A 25713-nucleotide genomic window follows, 5' to 3' on the forward strand; every position below is an offset into this window, starting at 1 on the left:
TACAGGGTGTACCTGTATATCTATCTTAACTATAAATGCACCAAGTCTCTGTGCGTGTGTACGTACGTCTGTACGTCTGTAATACACATAACTCGAGGACCGTTCGCCCCACCGACTTCAAATTTGACACACGTGTTCCACACCACCCCAGGGAGTGCAGTGCCCGGCCTCGAGTTAGTGGGATACACCATTGTCCAGAACCAGCACAAAAGCCTTTGCCCAGTCTCTGGACAGGGCCCAGGTTCTGGACAGATCTCCATATATGGAGCTGGCCTGTTCTGACATCACAATGATGTTCTGACATCTGCATAGACTCCATATTTGGGCATGCCTGACAAAGAACCCCATATATGGGCATAAAAGACATAAACTAGAAATGCACTCTGTTGAGCTGCCAAGTTGGCCATGAATGGCCTACTTGCGCGCGAGCAGAGCATGCAACTTATCTCTCGTACAATGGGTTACAATTGGTTCCATCCACATATGTCGGTGTTGTCCCTCGCAACCACCGTTTTTACATAAACATACATAGTTACGTCATCAGCCAATCCCTGATTGGCCGAGTGACGCCACCAACATACGGAGCCAATCCAATTGGCCAAGGGGGCCACTGACATTTCCCAACTTGCGCTCTGATTAGCCGAGCGACAAAAATACACAATCCCTGCTTGGATTGGCCGAGCGACGCCACCAACAATACACAATACACAATCCCTGATTGGCCGAGGCAGTCACCGACATACACAGCCGAAAGTAATAGTGGGGCATTCATTTCCAACTTGCATCGTTCCAAGTAGGCCAGTGCCCAACGGGCACCGCTCTAGTATTAGAAATGATCGATAACTCTGATTGACGTCAGAATGTGATACAAGTATCGCTCAAGGGCACACATGGCGGCATAACCAAGTACTCAGCAAAAAAGGTCCTGTTCACCACAATTTTGACCAGCAGGCCACTCTCTAGAGCACCATATAACACCGAAGGATGTCAGCATTTTGCAGTCTGCTCGAGATTGGAAGTAGCTTTTTTCCACTCCAGGCCAGACATGGTCCTGTGGGCTACAACTGCAACGCTGGCATACCATATGCTGTGGATGGATTCCATGTGGAATTGACAGTACCATGGCAAGATGGGGTTGAAGAAGCTTACGGGATGAAGAAAAACAAGTAGTCCGACCTGGCAAGAGAAGCTACCCAGATCACCATATTTCCCTGTAGAGGTGGGATGCAGAGGATTCGTTGCAATATGTACGGCAAGTCTGTTGAAGAAGATAGGGGCGAGGGGTCGCTCTCTCCAACAGGCAATCGAAGTCGGATGAAAAGAAAAGAAAAGAAAACAACTGGGCAGCAAGATGAAGATATTTAGTTATATGGGGTCAGGCCTGACACAGGGAAAAGGACACCCCTGCCATGCATAGGTAGTCCTTTGAGGCGTATCACCTGGGATGCCAGGTGATGCGCCTCAGGTGATATACTGTAGACATAGCTTTCTCTCTGTACAAACCATCTGTCCCCTATGTAAGCACACACATGCACGCTCACATGCACGCATGCACACACATAGCTGGGATGCCAGGCACTGTATCAGCGTTGAGCCCTCTGGAGATGTTGTGGGCTCATCAATTAAATGTCGATGAAGCAGGGTGCCCACATAATGACCCCAATACCTACTCTCCCTTTCACCACTCGACTGACTGCTAACTTCAAGAGCGTCAGCTTATCACAGAGACTGAATCTAGTTCTTCTATTATCATTAGTTCTATTTACTGTACATACTTAAGCCCCTTTTTATACAACAGTGTTGCACAAAAATAGCAAAACATAACTACTACAGTACATGCTCAGCTGATCTACAATGTAACGTTATTTTTGAGGGGCGCTGGTCCCTCCTATACAGTATATTGTTTTTCAGGGGCGCTAGTCCCACCTATATACAGGTTTAATGATTGTTTTTAGTTCAAAGTTTGTTTTAAAAACGCCATTGACAATGAAGGGAAAAGTTACGTCATCTTGTCCCTAACACAAACATTAAATGCCAATAACAATAAAGAGAATTTAATGTTTTGTTTTGTCACCGTTTGTTTTACATCATCATTACATCACCTAATCATACCAAGCTACTGTATACCAAATTCCCTCCTCAATGTTGTAAGATGATAAGAGCGCCCCTCACTTCACATGGGTGTGATTTTTATATTTTATGCAACTGCATTTTTTATTATCTCCAAAATATAATATTTTATTAAAATCCCGTATTTTCTTCTGTTGTTATCTCCTATCAGGTTGGTGTTTGTTTGCTACGGCAACAGTGCCAGTGGTGGTGAGTCGGAGGTGAAATAAGTGGTGGAGGAGTCCTCCCAGAAGTGGGGGAGGGGCCAGCAAGCATGCAGGACTCTGCCTCTGATGGCAGGATGGCCAAACAGGTACAGCTACACTCATAGCTATTAAATTGGATACTAGATTGTGTGTGTGTGTGTGTGTGTGTGTGTGTGTGTGCGACCATGCATGCGTCTGTGTGTGTGCGTGTGTCGATGTGTTTGTGTCATAAATCCTAGTTCATACTAAAGATTTGCAATGAACCGAGTTGCAACTTGCAACCACTTGCAGCAGGATCCCCAAAACGGTGACGTTATAAAACTGGAGAAGTCCATGCCCAGGTGCCGAGGCATGACCAATTGCTGTTTCCATAGCAATAGTAGTGTCACAATCCCTCCGGGATATCTTTATCTACAAATGTGCAGAATCTTCCTGTGTCTAATGCATTTCGATCAACTTCAATTTCTAATCAGCTGACAGCTTGTCTGTCTGTCTGTCTGTCTGTCTGTCTGTCTGTCTGTCTGTCTGTCTGTCTGTCTGTCTGTCTGTCTGTCTGTCTGTCCCTGACATAATGGTCTCTAAGTACTATGCAAGCAGATGAAGAGTGGATTTGTAGCTGCAAGATATTCAGTTTTATTTATGATTCTTTTTTTGTAGCATAACATTTATTCTTCTTTTGTATGTGTTCCCCCATACCTCCACAGAGTAGGAGGTAGTAGAAGTATGCGGGAACAATACAGTGTATATACCGTAGTGAATCTGTATTTACAAGGTCTCTTATCTTACAATAAATGCACCATGTATCTCTGTGTGTGTACGTGTGTAGTGTACGAAGCGTTCACCCTAACCCGACTTCAAATTTGACACACACGTTCCACACCACCACAGGGAGTGCAGTGCCCGGCCTTGAGTCGGTCGGATACACGGTTGTCCAGAACTACCACAAAAGGCTCTGGTCAGGCTCTGCTAGTGGACCTAATGAGCCTAAGTCCCCTCACCTGTAGAAATCCCAGCCTCTGCCTCAGCCAATTGATTGCCATGGCAACCCCATACCTGCCATTTGATTACTTAACCAGTCCACTTTTCACAGTCAGTTTGCACTCTTCAGACACATGTAGACAGACAGATACAGAGATCTCCATATACAGGGTATGGGCACAAAAGGGACACAGCAGACGGTTAAAACGGGTGTTGCATACTAGATTCCCAACTTGCATCGTTCCCAAGTAGGCCAGTGGCTGATGGGCAATGACGAGCAATGATTACTCATTGCTCGTAATGATCAGAATGAGCTTTAACTTTTAAACAATAAACTAAAACGATCTCACTTACAGCACCATTAAAAACATTACAGAGCATGCATAATGTTTTCCAGGGCATGCATGTATATTCCTATATTGGCTATAGGTTTTGATGCTTTGTATACGGGCATAAGGCACAAGTATTTTGAATGGCCACATATCACAGTGCTGACTCTTTAAATCATTGGATTGTAGCTCTCATGGTATTCCATCTAGTACGAGAATTCATAATGTTATTAAACCATTTTAGTGGAAACACATCAATGGGTGTTCTTTAAGAAGTTTACCGTGTTAAGTCACTAGCCTTTACTTGGGTGAGTAAGCTAATTGGCTACTGTTACCATTTGATATTTCCACTCAGTGATCTTACAGTGACATTAGATTTACTCTTTTCTTTTTCGGTGTTAAGGACCAGACCTCCAAACCGCTAGATGACCACAGAGAAGTAGACGACATGTCAGAGAAGACTTCTCCAAACAAGAACCCCAAATCTCCCCAGAAAGGCTCCAAACGTTTGAAGACCATTCCCTTCAAAGTGACCCTGCTGGACTCCTCTGAGTATGAAGGGGAGATCGAGGTGACCGTGATGGGAGACGATACAGATATACCACTGTATTCTGTTTTTCTGTATTTTCCTCTGTGGGTAGTTGTGTGCATAGTGCTGCGGGGAGCAGATAAGCCGGGCAAAGAACGACAGAGAGGACTCCCTATTGAGAACACTCAATAGGGCAAGGCCAGAGAAATGGCCTTGCATTCTCTGCAAATACTATTTTTCTTGTCAACACCAGATGTCTCTGAAACAGAATTAATATACAGATGTATACTATACTGTATATACTAAACGTGTGTGTGTGTGTGTGTGTGTGTGTGTGTGTGTGTGTGTGTGTGTGTGTGTGTGTGTGTGTGTGTGTGTGTGTGTGTGTGTGTGTGTGTGTGTGTGTGTGTGTGTGTGTGTGTGTGTGTGTGTGTGTGTGTGTGTGTGTGTGGGTGGGTGGGTGGGTGGGTGGGTGGGTGGGTGGGTGGGTGGGTGGTTATGCACTAAACTGTCACCGTGAGTGAACAGAGAGGACTCCCTATTGAGAACACTCAATAGGGCAAGGCCAGAGAAATGGCCTTGCATTCTCTGCAAATACTATTTTTTTTGTCAACACCAGATGTCTCTGAAACAGAATTAATATGCAGATGTATACTATACTGTATATACTAAACGTGTGTGTGTGTGTGTGTGTGTGTGTGTGTGTGTGTGTGTGTGTGTGGGTATGCACTAAACTAAACTGTCACCGTGAGTGAAGTTGTTTTTTTTAATGATTTGGTTTTGGCTTTTGTGCCTTTATTGATAGTTACAGTGAAGACGGACAGGAAAGAGGGAGGGAGAGGTCATGAACGGGACTCGAACACGCAACGTGCTGTCAGCCAGAGCCTATATGTGGCATGCGCCTGGACCACTAGGCCAGCGGGCGCCCCGTGAGTGAACTTGTTGAAGGAACTCATGTCGGAAAAGGATGAAACCCCAGCTGTCAGACTTGGTTGCTGCGGCTGCGGTTTGGTGAAATTCACAGCTGAGACTAGAGTTTATCTGGGCGCAAGGAAGCCAAAACACAGAGTGTAAAACAGCAGCTTTTGATGGTTCACAGAATGGCTCTGTGCAGTTGTGAAGCTGGCAGCCAGAGCCAACAAGCAGCACCTGCTATGGTTTCAGTCATCTCCCTCCTCACACAGGAAATCTATTCACCCGGGCAACTTTTTTTTTACATTAACCACTTGACCCTATAGCCTCCCTATTCTGAGGGGACCCTATAGCCTCCCTATTCTGAGGGGAACATTAGCCGAAAAAATCTTCTTATAATAGGTCACTAAGAATCATGTTTTTTTTTACAAAAATGTTTAGATTTTTATTATCGTGAGAACGATGGCTTCCATTTTCGCATTGCAACTTTTCAGGACTAGAAAGCCTGCAGTTTCTATTAGCTTGGATACCCCATCGATGATGTCACTGGTGGACGGGTTTCTGAACTGCGCACAGCCCTCCTATGAGACACAGACTGAGTAGAAAATAATTGTGCCATTTTATCATGATTATTAGTGAGGACCTATTATATGAAGATGGGTTGAAAAGTGGTGAAGTGGTCCTTTAAGACCCTTGCTCTACACACCAATCAGCAGCACATTGTGTTGCTGTCACTGTCTCGCACCACTGTACTAGGCGATTGCGATTACGTTTCTCATCCTTAATCAGTGGTGGCAACAAGGCTCTGCCACGTGATGCCAACACCCCTTCAACTAACTGCATGTGCTTATAAATGTGCTTGTCCAATAAAAGCCCTCAGCTCAGTCCGTCGGCAGGGTGTTAGGAAACCTATTGTCATTAAATATTGCAACCCAGGTGCAGCCAAGGAGAAAATAGAATAGTTGTGTTATTGTTAGGGCCCTTGGGATATTTACACACAAGCTCTGGTGTTCATGAAAGATTGTGTGTGTGTGTGTGTGTGTGTGTGTGTGTGTGTGTGTGTGTGTGTGTGTGTGTGTGTGTGTGTGTGTGTGTGTGTGGGTGTGTGGGTGTGTGTGTGTCTCTCTGTGTGTGTGTGTGTGGGTGTGTGCGTGTGCGTGTCTGTGTGTGTGTGTGTGTGTGTGTGTGTGTGTGGGTGTGTGCATGCATGAGTACGTGGTTGTGTATGCGGTAAGAATACCATTGGATGCTGCCCTTACACCAACCTCTCTCTCCACACTGCAAAAAAACATACTGCAACACCTCAGGGCTTTTTCCACACCGCAGCAATAGCTTGCATTATGTTTCGGAAAGCATTTACCAACCCCCCAATCATTTTACAGCGTCCCTACAGTGAGTCCTTATACAGAGTGAGTCCCTACAGAGAGTCCTTACAGTTATCCTATTCATTATGTATGTTCTAGGTTGTATGCATGCAACTATGTTGTATGAGTTTACAGACAGTCGCACTGAGGAAAAGACATGATGCAGAGACTTATAATCTTGAGGTTCTCTCTGGGAGTAACAAGGACGGATAGGATCAGGAATGTGAACATCAGACGGACAGCCCATGTTAGATGTTTTGGAGATGATTTGTACAGAGGAGGGATAGTGAGTATATTGGTAGAAGTATGCTGAGGTTGGAACTGCCAGGCAGGAAGGAGGTCTAGAGGAAGACCAAAGAGGAGATTTATGGATGTAGTGAAAGAGGACATGAAGTTAGTTGGTGTGAGAGAAGAGGAGGCAGAGGAGAGGGTGATAGGGGCAGATGATTCACAGTGGCGACCCCTGAAGGGAACAGCCGAAAGGTGAAGTTATATACACGCACACAGCGGTAGGGCTTACAGCAGGGGTGGGCAACTTTGACGACGGAGTGGGCCACTATATTTTCATACTCACTCCAGAGGGCTACCTTGCATGCTGTCGTATCAAAAATAGCCGATCTACAAGCTCAAAACACGTCTCACTGCAACGCGTTTTGAGCTTGTAGATCAGCAATTTGAATTGAAATCCTGATTTTCATTTTATTTTATTTTATTGGAATCCTGAAAAGTAACCTTTTTATTTTTTCAAATACATGTAGTTATAGTTATGTTAACTTTATGAACTAAATACAAATACATTTGACATATTAAAAGACAATAACATTTGAATACTAGTCACTAAGCAAAGACAATAACATTTGAATACTAGTCACTAAGCTAAGTAATTAAAGCACGTCATGTTTGCATGTTTGGAATTGTAACAGCTGAAATCAATAATATATCAATGTTCGGATATTAACCTGCGGGCCTCATTAAGTGAAGGTGGGGGCCGCATGTGGCTCCCGGGTTGCCATTTGCCCTTGTATGGCTTACAGGGTCGTTCACACTAAGCACTATAATTGAGCAACGATAACTATAACTATATCGTTCACCACTGTATTTTTTTAATAGTTGGTGTGAACTCTGCCATCCACTTGACTTAGAACTATTTTTAGTTATACTATATTATAGTTATAGTGCTCAGTGTGAATGGCCCTTACTTCCTGTTTTTAATTGCTAGGGTGAAATGTCAGGCCCGTCCTCCTTCATACCCCAGGAGCTGATAATAACAGTGACAGTGGAAAGGCAACTCTGTTGGCGAGGATGCAAGGCTGAGCCTCCACCCTCCTCCATGGGGCGTAGGGCATGGAAGAGCACACCATACCCTCCTCCTTTCATCCACCCACCCACCCACCCCACATGTTCAATACCCTCCACGCCCGCTCCTCCTGTCATCCACCCAGCCACCCACCCCACATGTTCAGCAGGCTGTGTTCGTACATCACCATGCAGGGGTGAACGTGGCTTTTGGCAATTGGCAATGATTGGTTGTTTTTGTCTGTTGCCAAGGCTCGGCCCTGTGTTATCCAATGTTTATTCCAGCAAGCTAGAGTGTGTTGTGGAGACATTCACACTGGAGATGAATGTGTAATTGGTTTGAAGCAGGCTGGTACACTGAGAAAAGCCTCAGCCATATGATGGCTTAATCTGATTCCCAAATGTTTTGTAGCATACAACAAGCCCTAGCTGCACTGCTTCCACGTGGACAGCCTTGCCATGGGGGCCTAACCCCTAAGGAGTGACAGCGATGAGGCAGCTTCTATAAGTGCTTTTCAAGTGTTGCCCCAACATCCTTTCAACAATGATGAGGCAAAGGAGAGGTAATCTTTCAAGTACCGGCCTTGAGATATTAAGGAACAAGACAGATGAGGAGGGATCATATAGCATCTGTTTCCCTGGCAACCACTTGCTCCGTCTTCCTGTCATCTCGGAAACTAGGTTCTGTGAAAGGAAGCAGCACCATCCAGAGAGAAGCACACATACAGTACTACACACAATGTGGTTATGCATTCAAGGGAAACGTGGAATGGTGTGTGTGTGTGTGTGTGTGTGTGTGTGTGTGTGTGTGTGTGTGTGTGTGTGTGTGTGTGTGTGTGTGTGTGTGTGTGTGTGTGTGTGTGTGTGTGTGTGTGTGTGTGTGTGTGTGTGTGTGTGTGTGTGTGTGTGTGTGTGCGCTTGGCACTCTAGCGCCTTTATTCTGTCAAAAGTAGTTTAATAACAACGTTGTACTTACACTCCACATTTGGCCGTGGCTTGACCTAGGTCAGAATGTGTCTGTCCTTATGTTCTGAAATGGAAATGCACCGTGAAACTCACATCGAACTCAGCATTAATAGCGTGAAAATCACAATCAACAGCTCTGTCAAGGGTTTGATGCATTCTGACTAACACTGTACTCAAGGGCAGCACTTCTTTATTATTATTTTGAGGAGCACAGAGCACAAAGGCAATATTGTCTCCAAAACACTTTTATTTCTATTATGTAGGGCTATATCAGAAGATTCATGGGCAACTGCCAATGAGTGCTTCAGAAACACACTGAGGGATGATACTACTGTGCTTTGATGGTATTTTCTTTTCTACTAGAATGGATCTGTTGAATGATATATTACCTTTCTCATATGTTTGTCTTTGCAGAAACATTCCAAAGGACAGACCCTGATGGGCATGGTGTGTGAACACCTCAACTTGCTGGAGAAGGACTACTATGGCATGACCTTCTCTGACACAGATACCCAGAAGGTCAGTGGGGGAAGAACATGTTGCAGTCCGAATCCCAAAGGGAAAATAGAAATAGGATTTCTATTTCCACATGTATGAGAAATACAAATTCCTTTATCTTGTGGCCTCAGTGGGCCGACGTGTCTGTCATCAGTCACACTTCAAGGGATCAGAAATTGTCACTTTGGCATGTTGACTCAGTCGTAGTGTATTGTCAACAAGAATTACATTTGAAAGAAAAAAAACATGAATCAAACTTGCGTCAACCAAACCCATCAAACAGTTGGACATTCCAAACACAAAGCCACTCTAGTCCCTCCCATTGATCTTTGTTGTTTTTTAAGTGAGCAAGAATGGTGCAATTATTGGCTATTATGACACTGGTTATGATTTGGCCCTGAGACGTGAATTGTCCCAAATGTCAACATGCATTTAGAGCTTTTTTGTAAATCTAGTTTCTAGGGGTTTTGACTGATGGAATGGTGCCTAAAGGCAGGTATGTGATTGCTACACATTACTGTGAAGGATTCCTCTGGCTTTCCTATAGATGTTATGTCAGGGAGGGACACACAACAACGAAGTCCTTCACCACATCTGTTGTGTCTCTCTGTCACCACCCTCAGTGGGTATGTTACTGTTTCCTCTGCTGACGTGTTGTGACTCGATGCGTTGAGCTTTTGGATCTGGCCCAGTCTTGTAGTAAAGGATAGTATAGAAACATACACATGCTGTTGTCCGTATCTCGTCCTCTCAGAGAGAGACAGGCTGGACTCTGGAGTCTTCTTTTCATTCCTTGTTATACTCTCAAGAGTAAAATGAACTCTCCAGCTTTTACTGTATAGTCCTATAGCCCTACGGTCAACAACAAAAATAGATTTGATCATATAGGACAGCCTGAGCCTACACTACCATCTGAGATGCCTGGCCATTTCAGACCAAACAAACCTGGGATAATTGATTCCTGTCAGGGGTCACCAACATGTCTGTACACAGACAAATTTGTCCGTGGCAAAGACATTTGTCCGTGGCAAAGACTTGGTCTTGCCTGTGGCAAATTTTAGATTTTCTGTTTTACACAAGATTATAATATGTTCTTATTTTGATCATAACACCCACTTACTGAATTTTCAAGTCTCCAGGGTTTCTTCAGAATATGTATGACACTGATTTATTATGACACTATGGAGTCCAACTAGTACTAGTGGTTCTCAAATGTTTCATTTGAAGAGACCCCCTTAACTCTGAGAGTGTTCATACGGGTTCATTTGGTTACATTTGAACACTCTCATTTTGAATGTCCGTGGCAAAAATGTAATATTGACACAATATTCAACCCAGATTTTCCTTTATGTTATTGATTTGCGTCTGCTTACACTTTAGCTCTGAAAAGTGATCAACTCTTTGCAACAGAGACAAAGCAGAACACTTTGCCAAATTGAACCCGCCCCCGCCCCCCCCGCCCCATTTGAGACAGATTTATAATGACAATACATGCTTGCAGCTCATTAAAAATGATTATCAGCCTGATTAGGCCCTGAAGAAGTTAGTTGGGTATTAATGTGAGTACTCGTGTGCCTGTGAGGGTGCACGCGTACATCCGGCCCGCATGTCTAGGAAGATGTGTCTGAAGTTTGCAGAGTGAGACACACTGCCAGTTTGCCTAATATAGCCAGAGCACTGCAGACTGCAGCACAGTTTGAATCGTTCATGGCCCTGATTCCACACTGAATGATACTGGATGCTAGAATGTATTTTAGCTATACTAAGAATTTGCTGTAGGCACTGCTGTATTTGCTATGCAGTGGATGTGCTTTTGTATGTAAAATAATTGTCTTACTGTTAACCGCCCTAAGGGTACTCTCCACACAGTCTTTGTACAAGTTTGTGTCTATACATGTGTGCGTGTGTGTGTGTGTGTGTGTGTGTGTGTGTGTGTGTGTGTGTGTGTGTGTGCGTGTGCGTGTGCGTGTGCCGCTGCGCCTAAGCATGTTGTTATTGCTAAAGAGGCTGGCATAATATAATTTCTCAGAAGGGAGAGTTGGTGTGCATTAAATGCTGCACCCTATTGATGACATTCTTAAGCATGGGAAATCAGAGCCAGTGCCCCTTGTGGAGGATTAAGTCACTGCACAGATTTAAAGCTAAGTGGCCAGTAGTAATTTAGCCACACAATGGAGTCACAGATGAAAGCTTGACTCTGCCCACAGAAACAGCTCAGTGGGTGAGGCCACACAGCCCTTTATTCAAGCATATGGAGAGGCTTTCATTAGGAACACTGCGTGCATTTAGAGCCAATGTGGCAGCAACAGGGTGTGTGTGACAGCCATATTTCCCACCTGTTCAACTGAACTCTCCCTACTGTTTTTCAGAATTGGTTGGACCCCTCAAAGGAAATCAAGAAGCAGATGCGCAGTGAGTTTCTGAGCTCCTTTATATATATATATATTCATCCATATATTGCATTGGTTTAATGAATAATGTAAATTGTAAATAAAGTAGCATAACATAAGCAACTAGTCTTGGTTACCGTTTATCATTATCAGTCGTGAAAGTGTCATTGCACATGATGTCTGTCTAGCATGGCAGTTAACTTAACACCTGTCATTGGAATCTGCCCCCAGACTCTCCGTGGCACTTTGCTTTTGCTGTCAAGTTCTACCCCCCGGACCCCTCACAGCTCTCTGAGGATATTACTAGGTAGGCAGGGGAATGTGCACAATCCCCTTGTACAACCTGCACGCACGCATGCAAGATTGACAATGACACTCTGAATACATGGCCTTCATAATCCAAATAAAAAAATGCATAATACATCGCTTGCATTGTATGGTGGTTTTGCGAAAATGTTCATTCTACGTACAGTACATACTGTACACACTAATATTACAATATATATCCCAACCCCCCTATCAAATAAGTCCAAATCCCTTTCTTTTTAGAGGATTATTGTACATTGTTCAAATTCTACTAGCTGCCGTGGATTAGCTACTCTGGATTCTTGTCGGAACTTGCCTAGGCTGAGCTCTTAAGACCCCCCCCCCCCTCTCTCTCCTCTGAAAGGTACTACCTGTGTCTGCAGCTGAGGGATGACATGCTGTCGGGTCGTCTGCCGTGCTCCTTCGTCACCCACGCCCTCCTGGGCTCCTACGCCGTACAGGCCGAGTTGGGCGACTACGACCACGATGACCATGGCTCCGACTACGTCAGTGACTTCCGCTTCGCTCCCAACCAGACCCGCGAGCTGGAGGAGAGAGTGATGGAGCTCCATCGGAACTACAAGTATGCACACGCGCGTGCACCATGTCAAGCTGTAGTTTATCCCTGACAGATTTCGTCCTCCTCGTTTGTTGTACCTTGCGTGTCTCATATGCAGGCATCGGCCACACTGAGCAATTGCTCATATGGCATCAAATCAGCTCAGCATGTAAATTGCTTGCTAATAGTTGCCTTCATTTTACCGTAGCATCTGTCATTGTCGTGGCACATGGTTGAAACTCTGCCAATGCAACACTTCATCACTTAGAGGGTCTCCACGTGCTCTGATTTGGCATCGTTTCATTGGCACCATGCCCAAGCTGTTACGCAAGGGAGATGTAAGGGAAGATCTGAGACTGGAATACATCAGGCATATTTAATAAGATGATACCGCTCCTACTGTGAAGTGAAACTAACCAAGTTTCATTATTTGGGATTCAAGAGGGCCTTTGTTTGGAGGTTAAACAGTATAATTGTCCCTCTGTCACAGGGGTATGACTCCAGCTGAGGCTGAAATTAACTTCCTGGAGAATGCGAAGAAACTTTCCATGTATGGAGTGGACCTCCATCACGCCAAGGTGGGCTGTTGTTGACTTTCTTGTGTCAAATAGATGGGAGTGTCAACCCCAGATTACTCAGAAACAGAACTAATATGCAGATGTATATTAGTAGCATAGCAGTGGTTTTCTTGCCCCACTGAACAATCTGCCATTCATTTATCCCATATAGATTCACAAAAATAGAGGCATGATTCACCAGGATCCTGGATGGCTTGATTCTAGGCTTAAAATAATTGATATAAATATTTTTGTGAATCTCTGTGGGATTTTTCAGTGGTGCCAGAAAACTACGCCCACTATGCCCTATACGGCCTACCCCTGCCCTATAGAGCACCGAAGTCCTGACGTCACTGCCCTCTACTACCAGTAGAGGGCAGTGAGCGCCATGGTTCATGTATGTTTTTATAAGCATTGTACTCTCCATAGGGGGATTTTAGATCGCCTCATATAAGAACTGTGTTTGAAAAATAAACCGATCACCTGGGCCTTTTCACTCATATGGATATGAAGCATCGACTGAAGGTGGAAATGTACAAATATACCCAAAGAGTAACAAAATAAGCGTTAGAAACGAGCCAAACAACCCAGAGACTACATTTCCGGGTAGGCTGCTTCTGCCCGCAGCCCGTCGCACAACAGAAACTGAACGTTAATTACGTTTATTTTTATTTTTATTTTATTGATATATAATGTATCGTGGTTAGTACGAGTCGAGTCACCACCAGCTGAGCTTACGTCAATGAGGAATCTCAGGAACGCAATATGTTGACAGCTGGGCGTGACGTATATGCTCAGCGACATTGCATTCATATGTAGTTTCAAGGCTTTTGCGGTCACATTAATTCCATTTTCTCTAGAAACTGGCTGTATCAAATATGAATGGACATCATTAACGACGCACAGCCACTCCCCTGACAGAAACGCCGAGGTGGTCGGTTTATTTTTCAAACACAGTTCTTATATGAAGCGACCTAAAATCGCCGTTTGGGGATCTCAATGCAAATAAACAAATACATGAACCTGGAGATTGACACCCTCTACTGAAAGTGACGTCAGACTTCGGAGCTCTATAGTATACTATACTGTGTGTGTGTGTGTGTGTGTGTGTGTGTGTGTGTGTGTGTGTGTGTGTGTGTGTGTGTGTGTGTGTGTGTGTGTGTGTGTGTGTGTGTGTGTGTGTGTGTGTGTGTGTGTGTGTGTGTGAGTGAGACTGTTGTTGCATCATCATCTTGTCAAACTGCACAGCAAATTCCTGTTAATTGATAGACCCAAATGGACCCTTGTGGTTAATTCTCTTTTGTTGTCCTATGGGACCCTGCAGGACTCCGAAGGGATTGATATAATGCTGGGCGTCTGTGCCAACGGCCTGCTCATTTACCGCGATCGGCTGAGGATCAATCGCTTTGCATGGCCAAAGATCCTGAAAATATCCTACAAGAGGAGCAACTTCTACATCAAGATCCGTCCCGGAGAGGTACGTTGAAATGGTCAGGGTCCAGGATAATTACAGTATGGCAGCATCAAAACATTCTGAGAACTGCAGCAAAAAAGAAATAGCTGGGGGCGGACTTGTAAAGATTTGGCTTTTTGTGACAAGTTTTTGAATTTTGGTGTGGTGTTAGGTATGGGTATAAGGTTTTTAAAAAGCTGTGCAAACGCGTTGGGCACGCCCCCTAGCGGTCTGTTTGCACAGACTCAAATATGCCTTTCTAGTTTGGTTTTTCGTAAAAATGTATGTTATTTAGCACACCCAATAGTAACAGAATCCATTAAGAAATCTCTCCTATTAATTATTTGGGGTTTCAACCATATACAGACATATCTAATAGTGGTTTCATTGCAAACCGACCACTAGGAGGCGAGCTAAATTAGTTTGCGATGGTTTTTGAAAACCTTATGCCAATACCTAACACCATGCCAAAATTCAAATCTTGGTGATTTCTTACAAGTCCGCCCCGAAATAGAAAGAAATACAAATACAAAAAAGCGAATGCTTCTCTCTTTTGTATGGTATTTGGCAGCACAGCCGGTGCAGAAACGGATGGGTAGTCAGTCGGAATGAGCAGAGCTGAGCTGTAAAATCTCCTTTCTATAGCAGTGGTTCCCAAACTTTTTAGCACGTGCTCCAAAAGAGAGATTGTTTTGAAACAATAGTTAAAAACTAAATGTAGGAAACAAAAAATAATATATAAAATGTGTCCGCGACCAACAAACGGGTCCCGAGTCCCACAGTTTGGGAAACAGTGGTCTCTACAGTGTGGTGCTGGCGCTGCATCTTCTCCTGCATGCTGAGCCTCAGTGTGACAGGCTGTCTGGGCCAGGCGCTGTCACAGTGACAGAGCCCCACACTGAGTCTGAGATGGAGCCAAATAAAGAGACCCTTTAAAAGAGCTGCTGCAGCTGCAGCCTTAGCCAGAATAGGGGTGGATAAAGAGTATAAATATAGAGCCATGAAATGCCTTCCTCCTGTTTTTTTCTCCCAGTGTCTGAAAAATTGGACATCATCCTCCATGTCTTGATCTGCTCTAGTATGTCCAGTTGGCTGTGTGGGGATCATTTAGAAGCAAAATCCATGTAATTCAAGTGCTCTTTTTTTACTTTACTGAATGTTATGCTATGATAATGATAGAAATGGCAGCAGTGTGACCAGGCACTGTGCATCTATTCTGCGTTTTTTAACATCGGAAGTTTTGGAGGAGCGTTTTAGAAGAGCTTCCAGCTGTGTTTTCACCTGGGAAAAACACATGCCTTACAGAGCAAGGGTCCATTTTAAGGGGTGCCAGCTGCTTCTACAAGTGACTTTGTGTGTTTGTACAGTATACATGTATGTACTGTATGTCTGACTGTATGAGTACGGCATAAACAGCTGCAATCATAGATTGTAACACAAACAGGAGGCTCACGCACGCACGCACGCAGACAGACAGTACCACTCTGTGATAGATGGAGTAGCACACTCATCACTCTATTCAAATAGAATCTATTTGATGTGTGTGACACAAATCACAAATGAAAGAATTGTACCATCTGAATACCAGCACACACACATCAAGCAGAGTAGTAACGTCTGAATACCAGCACACACTCATAGAGCAGTAGGCACCGTTTATTTCACACTGGGTGTGTTATTTACTCTCTAAGTTAACACTGGGATTTTGCCGGAGTGTATGTCTGTGTTTACCAATTTTCCTCTCTTCCCCAGTATGAACAATTTGAAAGCACCATTGGGTTTAAGCTTCCCAACCACAGAGCTGCCAAGCGACTGTGGAAAGTCTGCATCGAACATCACACCTTCTTCCGGTAAGAACCAATCTATTCTCTTGTTCAGGGGGGCTTGTAAACGTCATAGCACTAAAATTGCTATCCTTTGCTATGCATTACTTGATCTGTACAATGAATCCTGCAGGCTTTGGGCTGAACGGATCACGGTGTTCAAAGCGACTAATAAATGGGTTACATGTCTCATGTATGATTACATACATGAGACTACCCTGCGCCGTCCTCATCTTATCTGTAAAACAGGACAATCTCCGTTAGTAATCATATTTCATCTGCTTCAGTGATTACATGTGATGTGCCTCGAGACTCAACTGTTTATCTCTCTCTTTAACCAACCAATTTTCCCTTCTGCTACACCTCACAAGATAAACTGAAGGTTACTACTGACAAAGACTAAAAAACACATCATGGGACCTATTCAGTACGCCTCTCCTTAGCCTTTCTGTGCATTGGTTAACTGCTGTTTCTAGAATGCATTACGATTTTTCTTTCTTATTATCTTAGCTCAGTTGCAGAAAGAGCGTTGCAGTAACATGCCTTTTGTTATCATTAATACATGCATGATGCCCGTGGGGACCCATTGTTAGAGTACCTGTTGTACTCATCTGTCTGTCTTTGTCCCTTTTATGCTCATTTATGGAGATCTCAAGTGCTGATCCGACCATACATACATATGTGGATTTGCAATACTAGGAATACTGAGGTTGATCAGTTGGACCATTCTAGAGACTAGAAGCTCGAAAGTGATGATGAAAATGACGTTCCACCACTTCAGGAAGTAGCCAGCGAAAGTATTGCGTAATAAGGCAGTGTTATGCTTACTGTACGGGGTGGAAATACAGTAAGGCTGCAGAAATCGGCTACTATAATATCCAGAATACTGAGGAAGATTTGTGGAAAATGTGGAATTATTTGGAGCATGCATGTGCGAGCACGCTCCTCCGAACTCCATAGTGGCTGTCAATTAGTAGTAGGGATGCGTGAAGGACAGATAGTGTACACACATTGACATGCATGCAGAGATCTTAGATCTACAATTCATAGTTAGAAGTAAAAGATAGATAGATAGATCTTACAGAATACTTTTTTGTGCAAATTATTTTTAGAATAAAGCTGAGTTTCACTCACATGATCTGTCACTTTGGCTTCCCACATGCTGTGGGTACTACATATTCAGTTAGCTTTTGTGTTGTGGCGTCAATCCTTGTCTTTCATGTTTGCATGTAGGCTGGTGTCCCCAGAACCCCCTCCTAAGGGCTTCTTGGTAATGGGTTCCAAGTTCCGCTACAGCGGGAGAACCCAAGCACAGACGAGGCAGGCCAGCGCTCTCATAGACCGGCCCGCTCCAAACTTTGCTCGCTCTACCAGCAAGAGGTACCTGCTGTCCCGGAGCTTGGATGGAGGTAAGTGCTGTGATTTCTAATTTGATTTAGGCTACTATCATTACTTTCTCATTTCCCAAAACAGAGGCAAATTGTATATCCTAAAATATATTTTCATCGCTTTCAATTAATTCATTTATTTTAATTAAAATATTGCGAAAATACCAACGTCACCATGCGAAGCGCTTGGACCTTGTAACTAGTAGTTCACACTAGGAGTGACAAAGACTATACAAAACAACCAAGCATGGCCAGCTACATCGCAGAGTCGAAGTGGAAGTATTACTCACCCAAATTGCATGAATGAAAAGGGTAGGGTTAAATAGCACAGAGAACTGGTTAACAGCAAGAATTAGTTTTTCTTCATTACATGGAAGGGAGCAGGAATTTTGGGGAAAGAGATGAAGAGTGGATGAACGATGAAACAAAAACATCTGATTGATTGACGCGTCACTGCGTCATTGGTGTGCTGAACAAAGTTGAAGCCAGCTGAACTTTGAAAATGACTTTTGCGTGTGAACCGAACATTGGCGTAAATGTATCCATTTTAACTCTGAGATTGTACATACTGTATGAATGGACCCTGGTTCCATTTGTAGTTGTACACTCTCAGAGTTGGGGACTATTGCGGTGTATTTTCAGGTCCCCGGGGTAGGGAAAATTGCTTTTACAGCTTCACTCAGCTGATGGCTGCTCACATGGCTATGATGAGCACACCGGGTGGGGTGTGGGGTGGAGTCTGTTAGGGTTTATTGTTGTTAGGGACACTTCAACAAGTATACTGGTCAAGCTTGGGGTCAACCGGCTACCTTTCTATTCCCAGGCAGCCTCTTTACCCACTAAGCTATAGCATTAGCCACGTAGCGTGTAATCCTGACCGGAACGATCCCTTGTGTTAACCGTCAGAGTTCTCACGGCCGGTCTCCGCCATGTGTGAAAACCACGACAGCCTGTCCCACCGCAGCGTAAGCGAGCTGCCCCGCCTCCGCATCCCTTCGGGAGAGGAGCAGGAGACTGAGCTGGAGCCCAGTCTGGACCAGGACGAAGACGAGCAGGACCAAGAGCTGCTCCCGGAGATGGAGCAAGATAATATGCATGAGGAGGAGGATGAGGAGGAGGATGAGGAGGAGGAAGGAGACGCGACCCCCAGCAAAAAGAAGGAAATCAAGGTACGCTAGAGTCCCTGATGGATCTGAAGTCTAAACTGTACACTGCAAAATCCTCAATGATAATTTAAAAATGAACCCAGGGCCATTTTTACATTCTTAGAGTTAAACTAGAAAAAGTGCTCCTCGGAGCAGAGGTCTCCACCAGGTACGTTTGTGATGTTTGGACAAAATGTGTAGGAGCGGGCTAACGGTGCCGGAAACTAGCTGTATGCGGACACACACACGGACACACGGACGGACGGACAGGATTGAAAAACATACTCTGCATGCATGAATTCGGCCTGGTGGAGACAATTACTGTAACACTGATTATTTTATGGATGACCAATTGTGCGTTCTGCTTATGGCTGCTCAGTTGGCCATCATTGCTGTTCTTTATTAGCGTGGAAATTGACAAATCTGCCAGTGCAAATTTAATCACATTTGTGTATTAGTCTGGTGATGCCAGGCTAGTTCTTTATAGAGCAGACATAGAATACGCGCACATCGACAGGCTGGGTGCTGGGCTAAAGAGTCTTCAGTAGATGGATAGTATGGATGGATATGGAAGGAGCCCGCACACCCTATAGGTACAAAATACTTTCTTTATTGAAGTTTTTGACAAAGTTTCGTACGAAGAAATGTTGTCAGAAATTTCAATAAAGAAAGTATTTTGTACCTATATGGTGTGCAGGCTATAGTTCTTTATGCCACTGTGCAGCAACCACCTCTAGTTTAAGCAGAATCTTGTAAAAGTTACCAAATGTGGCACATGCTGTAGTGAAAGGAGTCACACTATAGGATGGAGAGAGGTTTCTGTCTGCTGTAAGACAGGACCCATGACATATGCTGTAGTGAAAGGAGTCACACTATAGGATGGAGAGAGGTTTCTGTCTGCTGTAAGACAGGACCCAGCCACATGCTGTAGTGAAAGGAGTCACACTATAGGATGGAGAGAGGTTTCTGTCTGCTGTAAGACAGGACCCAGCTATTCACAGAGGGAGAGGCAGGAACTGCAGGCGCATTGATGCAAAAGGGATGCAGTGTAAGCCTGAGTCTTTCAGGGCTTTAAATCTGCAGTGCCTTTGGTGGGTTAGCATCGCTAACTAACCTTCCCCGCTCATTGGCTTTCCCAGACTTAAATGCTTGTAATTGCTATCTGCTGCTAATTCTCTCTAACCACAACCACACCACTTCACCACTTTTCAACATCTCTTCATATAATTGGTCCTCACTAATGTTCATGATAAAACACCACCATTTGTTCCTACTCAGTCTGTGTCTCATAGGAGGGCTTTGGGCAGTTCGGACACCTGTCCACCAGTGACATCATCATTAGGCAGATTTTTTTTTTCACTGGTGGACGGGTGTCCGAACTGCCCACAGCCCTATGAGACACAGACTCAGTAGGAACTAGAAAAAGTGCCCTTCTGGGCACAGGTCTCCACCAGGAGGATAGGACTGTGTGAGATGTTTGGCAAAAGAGTAATATAAACATGTTTTTTGTTTGTTAGTTTTTTGCAACAATTTTCTTCATTTTGTTGAGGAAATGCAGAGTGCCTGGTGGCACTATAATAGGCCAATGTGAAAAGGGTGCCATTTCTTCATACGCCTTTAATGGCAATTGGATGATTTGAGGCATTTTGTTCCAAAAATGTGTTTTGCAAAAATCAACCTGTTGGTGGCGCTATAACAGGCCAATGTGAAAAGGGTTCCTCAGCCTAGTAAGAAAATGTGTGAAAGATTTCACGTAAATTGCATGCTGCGTTCATGATTTGAGGCTTTTGTTCAAAACGGGGCAATCTTGCAAACTGTGAAAGCCAATTATAGCCAATTAGGATGGAATATGAAATATCGGACAGATCCGACTTGAGCACATGACCATAGAGATACTGTGTAACGATTTGTGAGATTTTTGGACAGAATCTGGAGGAGTAATATCAAAAAATGTGTTTTACAAAAGTCGGCCTCCTGGTGGCGCTATAAAAGGCAGATGCGGAAAATGCAGGTCAAAGATTTGTCCTTGGCCTCTAGGGAGTGTGCATGCAACGTTTCACGCAGATCGGTGCAGTTTTAGGTAAAACATGTGAAAAGCTGCCTCATGGTGGCGCTATAACAGGCCGTTCTGGAAAATGTGGGGCAGAGGTTCATCGTTGGCATCCAGGGAGTGTGTGTGCAAAGTTTGGCATCGACCGGGTTAACGGTGCCGGAGATTACCTGTTAACAGACGGACGGAAGGAAGGAAGGACGGACACACACACACACACACACACACACACACACACACACACACGGACGGAGTGCAAAACATACTCTCTCCCCATGCCTTCGGCCTGGTGGAGACCAGTGGTATTTTATCATGAACATTAGTTAGGACCAATTATAGGAAGAGAAGTTGAAAAGTGGTGAAGTGGTCCTTTAACCGTTTATCTGATAACCGCCTGTGGAGCCATGTGTATGCATGGCCACTGTGCTCGCCTGTCACTAACATGCGTTTTTTCTTTAACTCTTTAACTCTTTGCTGGCCCCCTACAAGGAGGAGGCTGGGTCACCAGTTGACAGTAAACAGGAGGTATTTGATGTCTGCCTGGGTACCACTGTCTATCTGTCTGTCTTACCAGTCTGCTTCGTTGTATGCTTGTCTCTCAGTCAGTCCAACCATTGACTTGTCTTGTCTTTGTGTCGGTCTTGTCTGTAGAGTATGTCATTCCATCTTCCAGTGTGTTGATTACAATGTTGTGTTATTGTTATAGCTGTTTTTGCAGCGAATTCAAAATGAGCATCCATGCATCATAATACAGTAAGAGTGCAACGGCCTCATTGAGACATCTTGTGGATGACAGCGAAGAAAACCATTGATTGAAAAAGCCAAATTATGTTTAGTTTCTTTTCGCCACTAGACACAATGCCCATGCTGCTTGACAGCAGATCAGCCGTCCACACAAACTAGGGCTCGGCAATATGGACAACATCATAATATCATGATAATTATTATTGCTATTTCCTAAAATCATTGACATCATTTCAATGCTTAAAACTAGGAAAAGACTAAGTTTAACTTATCAGGATATTACGATCCCAGATCTAGTCTCACAATATTGCCCAACCATTATCACAAACAACATCTTATGGCCACTTAGGTTGCACTACTTCAGACTGATGATGGTGCAGTGGCACCGTTGTGGTGTTTACTCTTCGACTTCCACTGCCGTATACTGAGAACCTGCGTTTCGACAGTCAATCTTTTTCCTGCCTGCCCGTCTTCCCCCTTTGACTGACAAGCTCCCTCTCTGTCTCTGCATCTGCCTGTGTTCCTTCCTATACTGACCCCACAACATCCCCCACCCCAAATCCCCTCCATCCCTCATTCCTGTCATCTTCTCCTGCCCCAACTCTGCCCCAGCTGTCTCAGTTGGACCAGGAGACCACCCCTCGACACAAACAGGAGGTACAGCCTGCTGTGTTCAGCCTCTGTGCTCTGTGCTCTGTGCCGTGGTTCATCTTTACCACCAGTGTGTCGCTCCACCGTAGCATTTTGACAGTGTTAATTAAAAAAGTACCACTTTGCTTGTGTTCTGTGCCAAGCACACGTCTAGCTGCACGTTTATAGATGTTTATTGTAATATGATGTTGTAACGTTTTTATAACGGCACCTGGCAGCTGGGACTGCAGGATATTTGATTGCCTTTGCGGACTTTATTGCAAAAATGTTGTTTATTGGAAGGTTTGGCAAGTCTCCAAAGGAATGCTTGTTTCTCTATTGATGATGCAACACTGGAATGTATGCCTTCTAAGAAAAGATGGACATTGATATTAGAATGCCTTGTTATACGGTTGCTCATAGAACATAACAGATTTTCAAGACTGAAACTATTATTTCTGTATGTGCCTCTGAGTGTAAATTATAGGTGTACAGTACTAATCATGCAGGTACTTCACTAATCTGAAATGCAGTGAATGATCAGACATGTGAAATATAGACTAGATGAATAGCCATTACTATTCATTTGCTAATTCACTTTAGTTGTGAATATATTCATAATTATATTTTTCCTGTATTTCAGTGTGTTCAATAGCATCCTAAATGTAATTTAGCAGAGAATAGCAATGCAGTCACAACTGCAAAAAAAAACACACAGATCCATATAACCGATTCTTTGAAAAACATTGGTGTTAAATTAATTGTTAAATGTAATGTTGATCACAGTCCACTTGCATATCAAATCACAATATGATTTAATTGCGATGTCTCCCTGTGGAAATTTACTTTGAGGTCTTGCTATAACATACACCCACCCTCTCTCTCTCTCTCTCCTCTGTCGCTGTCATTCTGTGCATCCCTCCTCTAGTTTTTGGACAAGTCGGAGGATGTCTTACTGAAGCACCAGGCCAGTATCAATGAGTTGAAGAGAGCCCTGAGGGAGCCAAACAGCAAGCTGACGACCCGTGAGAAGGGTCTGTCAGAGACCTCCCCAAGTGGCACGCCCGAGAAGAAGGCAGTGAGTGGGGGGGTTATGGGGTTCCACTGGGGGTACACTGGTCATTGGTCAATATCCCACATCTCAAACATCCTCTGATGTTTGACATTCCTTAAAGCGGACATTGATATTTCAGTCTTTGCTGGTGCCCTCATGAATTTCTCCCTTTTGCTGCTGTAGGTTAAGGCAGGACACACAAGTGACCGGACAATACCTTGCTCTGTCTGTTTTGTATGCTTTTACTTTGTCTTTGAATAATTCAAGCCTGAAGATGTACTGGTACGATAGAAAACAGAAAAGCAAATATATATATTTTTTAGTTACAGTTAGAAACGGTTCCCCCTGTCAAGGGACAATAGATAAAAGCACTTTTATCTCCTCTGTGAAGATATTGCTGTGAGATAGAGATCACAAGAATGAATAGAGTCAGCGATTTTGGGGTTCAAGCCAACATAGACGAGTTGAAAGCTACAGGGTTTCAAGACCCTCTGACAGTTTCCGACACCTGTATTAAAGATAACGAACAGGTTTCATGACAATCAGATAGGCGCTCATTCATTTACGTGCAAAGCCATCATCCCCTACTGTTCTATTTCAAAACATATGGGTGATGTTTCAACAGCTTAATTAAACACATCCACCTAGTTTGTTGATGTTGGTACAAATTGATTGAAGGCCACACCCAATGCTACACTCGTATACCCGTATAGTGGGATGTACTTTAAGTAACCATCAAATTTGAAAACTTGCACCTACAGTAGCAACATAATGTTTGTAATGATTGATTTTTTTTATTCTTTTTTATTTTTCGAAGTATAGTATGTTATGCCAACTTAGGTACTTAAGTAGACATACCCTGCAAGTTTTCTTATCGGAAATTTGTTTTTTCCGATTGTGCAAATAGGGACATACCGTATCTGTTGTGAAAGTGCCCTTGAACAAGGCATTGAACCACTACGATGAAATGTGTTCTATGAGCAGGGCCTGGCTGGAAACAAGTTATTGAGCTTAGCCCAGATACCCTGGGTATAGTAATCATTTAATTTCATTTCAAAGTAATGGACACAATGCCCAGTCATTGGTGGAAATCTCATGTCTCTACCACTTACCATCTCACGGACATTTGCAAAAATTCAGCAGAAGGAGAAGAACTAATTTGCACAAAACCAATAGGGTTCAGAGTCAGACTGTCTTTTAAAATGTCTGGCGTACAAGTGAATAATGGCAACATTATCTCAGGGGGGCTTGAAGATTACTGACAGCTGTATCTCAGAGGGAATCAACTCAAATCGATTAGATTCACAATGTCTTTTGAGATTCACCAAATTCTAGACACTTGAGAGATGATTGTCTGTGCTCTCCAGTTTCCAAGATTGCCTAAGTGATATAGCGGTAGGCTCACTTTGTACTGGATTACATAAAAAGAGCTCCCAGAGCTTTGATCGATTTCTTTTGTTGCTGTTCCGGGTATGGAGAATGAAGATTGCAGCCTTCAGATAGTGTACTTCCATTCTTTAATTGGTTCAGTCACTTCTGTTGCATCTAACTTTGTTGATAGACAGTCTCTCACCCTGCAATGAGAGCAATATGGCCATGTCCGGAGGATGTCAAACATGTCAAACATTGCCTGTGGCAAAATATGCCATGTTTTATGATCCAACGGAGGTTATGGCATTTTTCTGTTGAAGGACTGAAGGTGGGAGATTTGAAAAAATAAATCTCACTGCCCTTGAGGAGTTATGTCTCACAGAAATTCTGAAAAAATTAGCCCTTTGATGTGGGTGCAGAAGGGATTATATTTGCATTGCAAATAGCTACTTATTTGGTTTGACGGATCTGGCAGGTGTATACAGGTGGAGTGCATGCAGGCTGGCATGCACTCATAAAGAAATGTTATCAACACTTTCTTTCTGTGTGACTCATTCCGTTTCAGTTGATTTGGTATTTACCCGGTTAAAAATTCTGCTGCATGAAATGGCATATAAGACTCCTGGGATACTCGAATGACCAGAATGACAAATCCAACTGCCGTACTGCATTTTCAGCTGTAACAAACTTGACAACACGCATCGATACTTTTCTCAGTTTAAATAACGTCTTTTTGTAATGGATAGATAAGTGTAATTAGCCGAAAGAGTCAGGTCTCTCTAACGGCTACTCTCCCCTCTGTTCTTCTACTCTCTCTTATGGCCTGTCCTTTCCCCCCGCCTGCCAGCTGGTTGTCCCAGCAGGGGGGAAGGACCCTGTTAACTGCCTGTCGGTTGAGGGTTTCATCCAGAAGACTGTGGTGACTTCCCCTGAGGTTGCACATTTCTTTCTGTCTCTCTGTCTCTCATGATATAATGTGGTTCTCAAAGTTTTTTTTTAATTTCAAGGACCTCCATAACTCTGAGAGTGTACACGTGGAAACAAAATGGACCTGTT

The 25713-nt window shown here is 43.8% G+C and overlaps 1 protein-coding gene across 6 annotated transcripts in view; it reads left to right on the forward strand.

Annotated features, from left to right (window-relative positions):
* Positions 1–25713, forward strand: part of LOC306930320 (band 4.1-like protein 1) — a 103448-nt gene that overhangs the window by 62239 nt on the left and 15496 nt on the right. For 3 of the 6 annotated variants that reach the window (XM_079511220.1, XM_079511222.1, XM_079511223.1), the window contains exons 2-15: positions 2282–2422; positions 4026–4193; positions 9104–9208; positions 11557–11599; positions 11809–11884; positions 12248–12466; positions 12933–13020; positions 14324–14476; positions 16205–16302; positions 17509–17684; positions 18570–18832; positions 22215–22259; positions 23161–23310; positions 25505–25591. In XM_079511220.1, coding sequence (XP_079367346.1) covers positions 2384–2422; positions 4026–4193; positions 9104–9208; positions 11557–11599; positions 11809–11884; positions 12248–12466; positions 12933–13020; positions 14324–14476; positions 16205–16302; positions 17509–17684; positions 18570–18832; positions 22215–22259; positions 23161–23310; positions 25505–25591 — 1710 coding nt within the window. In that variant the 5' untranslated portion in view covers positions 2282–2383. The remainder of the gene's footprint in view (positions 1–2281; positions 2423–4025; positions 4194–9103; positions 9209–11556; positions 11600–11808; positions 11885–12247; positions 12467–12932; positions 13021–14323; positions 14477–16204; positions 16303–17508; positions 17685–18569; positions 18833–22214; positions 22260–23160; positions 23311–25504; positions 25592–25713) is intronic. The other 3 variants (XM_079511224.1, XM_079511225.1, XM_079511221.1) reach the window with 2 other exon arrangements.

Source organism: Electrona antarctica, assembly GCF_951216825.1.
Source record: "Electrona antarctica genome assembly, chromosome: 9".
Taxonomy (NCBI): Eukaryota; Metazoa; Chordata; class Actinopteri; order Myctophiformes; family Myctophidae; genus Electrona; species Electrona antarctica.